Raw genomic sequence first — 2,006 nt, 5'->3', positions numbered from 1 at the left:
AGCATTCAGAGGAGTTCATCATGGAAGATGTCAGGCTACGTTCATTCATTCTGTGGCAAAGAATACACGCCTGGCTGGGATACGTTTTATTCTTTTTTCTCTGTTTTTCATAGTAATTTAAAATTAAGTAAGAATGCTCACACGCACACACACACACAATTACATTAAGTAACTATATAGGTAGGCTAGATAGGCATAATTTTAATTGTAGGTAGGATAGATAGGAAGCATCCAACACTAATGTAGTTGAATAAGTAGGCAGCGTAAGTTTATCGCTTCTATTTTTTCTTGCACCCATATTACACGCATCAGCGTATCACATACACATACACACACAAATACATACATTACACATATGTTAGTATTTAAGCGTAATTTTATTTTCATTACACATTCTAATTTATTATTACTAAGGTTGAGAGTAATTTAATTTTATAGGTAGTTAAGGGCAATAATGTAATTCTAGGAACAATCTTGTAATGTAAATTAAAAGAGCTGTAAGTGTATCGGTAGGTAGGTTAATTATAAGTTTTACATTATTATTATTATGTTGGAGCCCAAGGCATTACGTAGGTGGTGGGGTGGGTGCCGAAAGGCCAATGAATTGGGCTCTTGAGTTTTTTAATTTTAGGTAAGCTAGGGCCATAATGTAATGAATAGGTAAGTTAAGGCTACGTTGTAACACATACTCATTAATAGATTTAGAATTTATGTTTAAGTTTTATGTTATTATTACTAAGTTGGAGCCCAAGGCATTACGTAGGTGGTGGGGTGGGTGCCGATTGGCCAATGAATTGGGCTCTTGAGTTTTGTAATTTTTAAGTAAGCTAGGGCTTAATTGTAATGAATAGGTAAGTTGAGGGTACGATAGCCGATAGACTCTGAATTTCAAAGTCCGTTGTCGGAGGTAAGCTTTGGTGGCCAGTAACCGGCAATGGTTTACTATCCGGACGGCAATGGTTTACTATCTGCACGGTAATGATTTACTATGCGGCATGCCCATAGTCTACTACCCGCACGGCTTCCGGACGGCAAATGGTTTACTATCCGCACGGCAATAGTCTACTATCCGCACGGCAATGGTTTACTATCCGGTGCTCTGGCTGTCGGTGAACCTTTGTGCAAGGAGGGAGAATGAAGGGGGACTTTCGACTATCGTACCATTAACAATTTTATATAGATTAGTTAAGTTAATTGAATAGGTAGATAGGATTATTTTTATTAAGCAATTAGAGATGCAGGCACCGCTAAGCTTTCTGATGAGAATCTTCTCTTTATCTTTTTCCATCCCACGGACTGTTTCAACAAGAATCTCGGGGGACTTGCACCAGTTTTGGAGGACAACGTAGGAACCGGACCGCATTCAAAATTCTGCCTTTGTCGAATGGACGACGGTAAATTTTTTTTACATTTTACTCTCATTATTATTTTAAAATACTATTTTACCACTGTTTTCATTTTATAATTTTTTGCTTCTAAGATTCTAACATTCATTTACTACTACGCTAATAAAAAATTTTGTCTACAGAATGGTGAGAGGTGGGCAGAGGTGGGAGTCAGCACGTTTCAGATGGTGGTCTCATGATGATTTAAACATAATGATGGTGGTGTAGGAAGAATCAGCTCGTTGGCTGTTCGGCTGACACTGAAGTTCGGATGAAATCTTGTGTGCCGACCAGATGATGGTGGTCGGTGCAATCGAGTGCAGTAACGACGATTTTTGAAGTAAGGTTTAGTTTCGTCTTTTAATTTTTCTCATTCATTCATTCATTCATTCCATTCATTCATTCATTCATTCATTCATACATTCATTCGTTCGTTCATTCATTCGTTCATTCGTTCATTTTATCACTCAATCTTTCAAATTATTTTTCCATTTATTTTTTTAATCATTGAATCATTGATTGATTACTTAACTAATTAATTCATTCACTCACTCAGGCATTCAACATTATGCCTTTGTCGATTGGACGAAAGTAAGTTTTTTTTATATTTTACTCTCTTTA

The 2,006-nt window shown here is 36.7% G+C and overlaps 1 protein-coding gene across 1 annotated transcript in view; it reads left to right on the top strand.

The window, feature by feature from the left end:
* Nucleotides 1–956: 956 nt before the first annotated feature.
* The window catches only part of HELRODRAFT_160531 (hypothetical protein), a gene marked incomplete at both ends in the record, with an annotated part of 1,409 nt that continues 359 nt past the window's right edge, over nt 957–2,006 (top strand). The window contains 3 exons of the mRNA XM_009017484.1: nt 957–1,038; nt 1,227–1,394; nt 1,942–1,976. Coding sequence (XP_009015732.1) covers nt 957–1,038; nt 1,227–1,394; nt 1,942–1,976 — 285 coding nt within the window. The remainder of the gene's footprint in view (nt 1,039–1,226; nt 1,395–1,941; nt 1,977–2,006) is intronic.

The sequence above is a fragment of the Helobdella robusta genome (genome assembly GCF_000326865.2).
Source record: "Helobdella robusta unplaced genomic scaffold HELROscaffold_2, whole genome shotgun sequence".
NCBI lineage: Eukaryota > Metazoa > Annelida > Clitellata > Rhynchobdellida > Glossiphoniidae > Helobdella > Helobdella robusta.
Note: the sequence above shows the minus strand (reverse complement) of the source record. Positions and strands in the feature narration are given on the sequence as shown.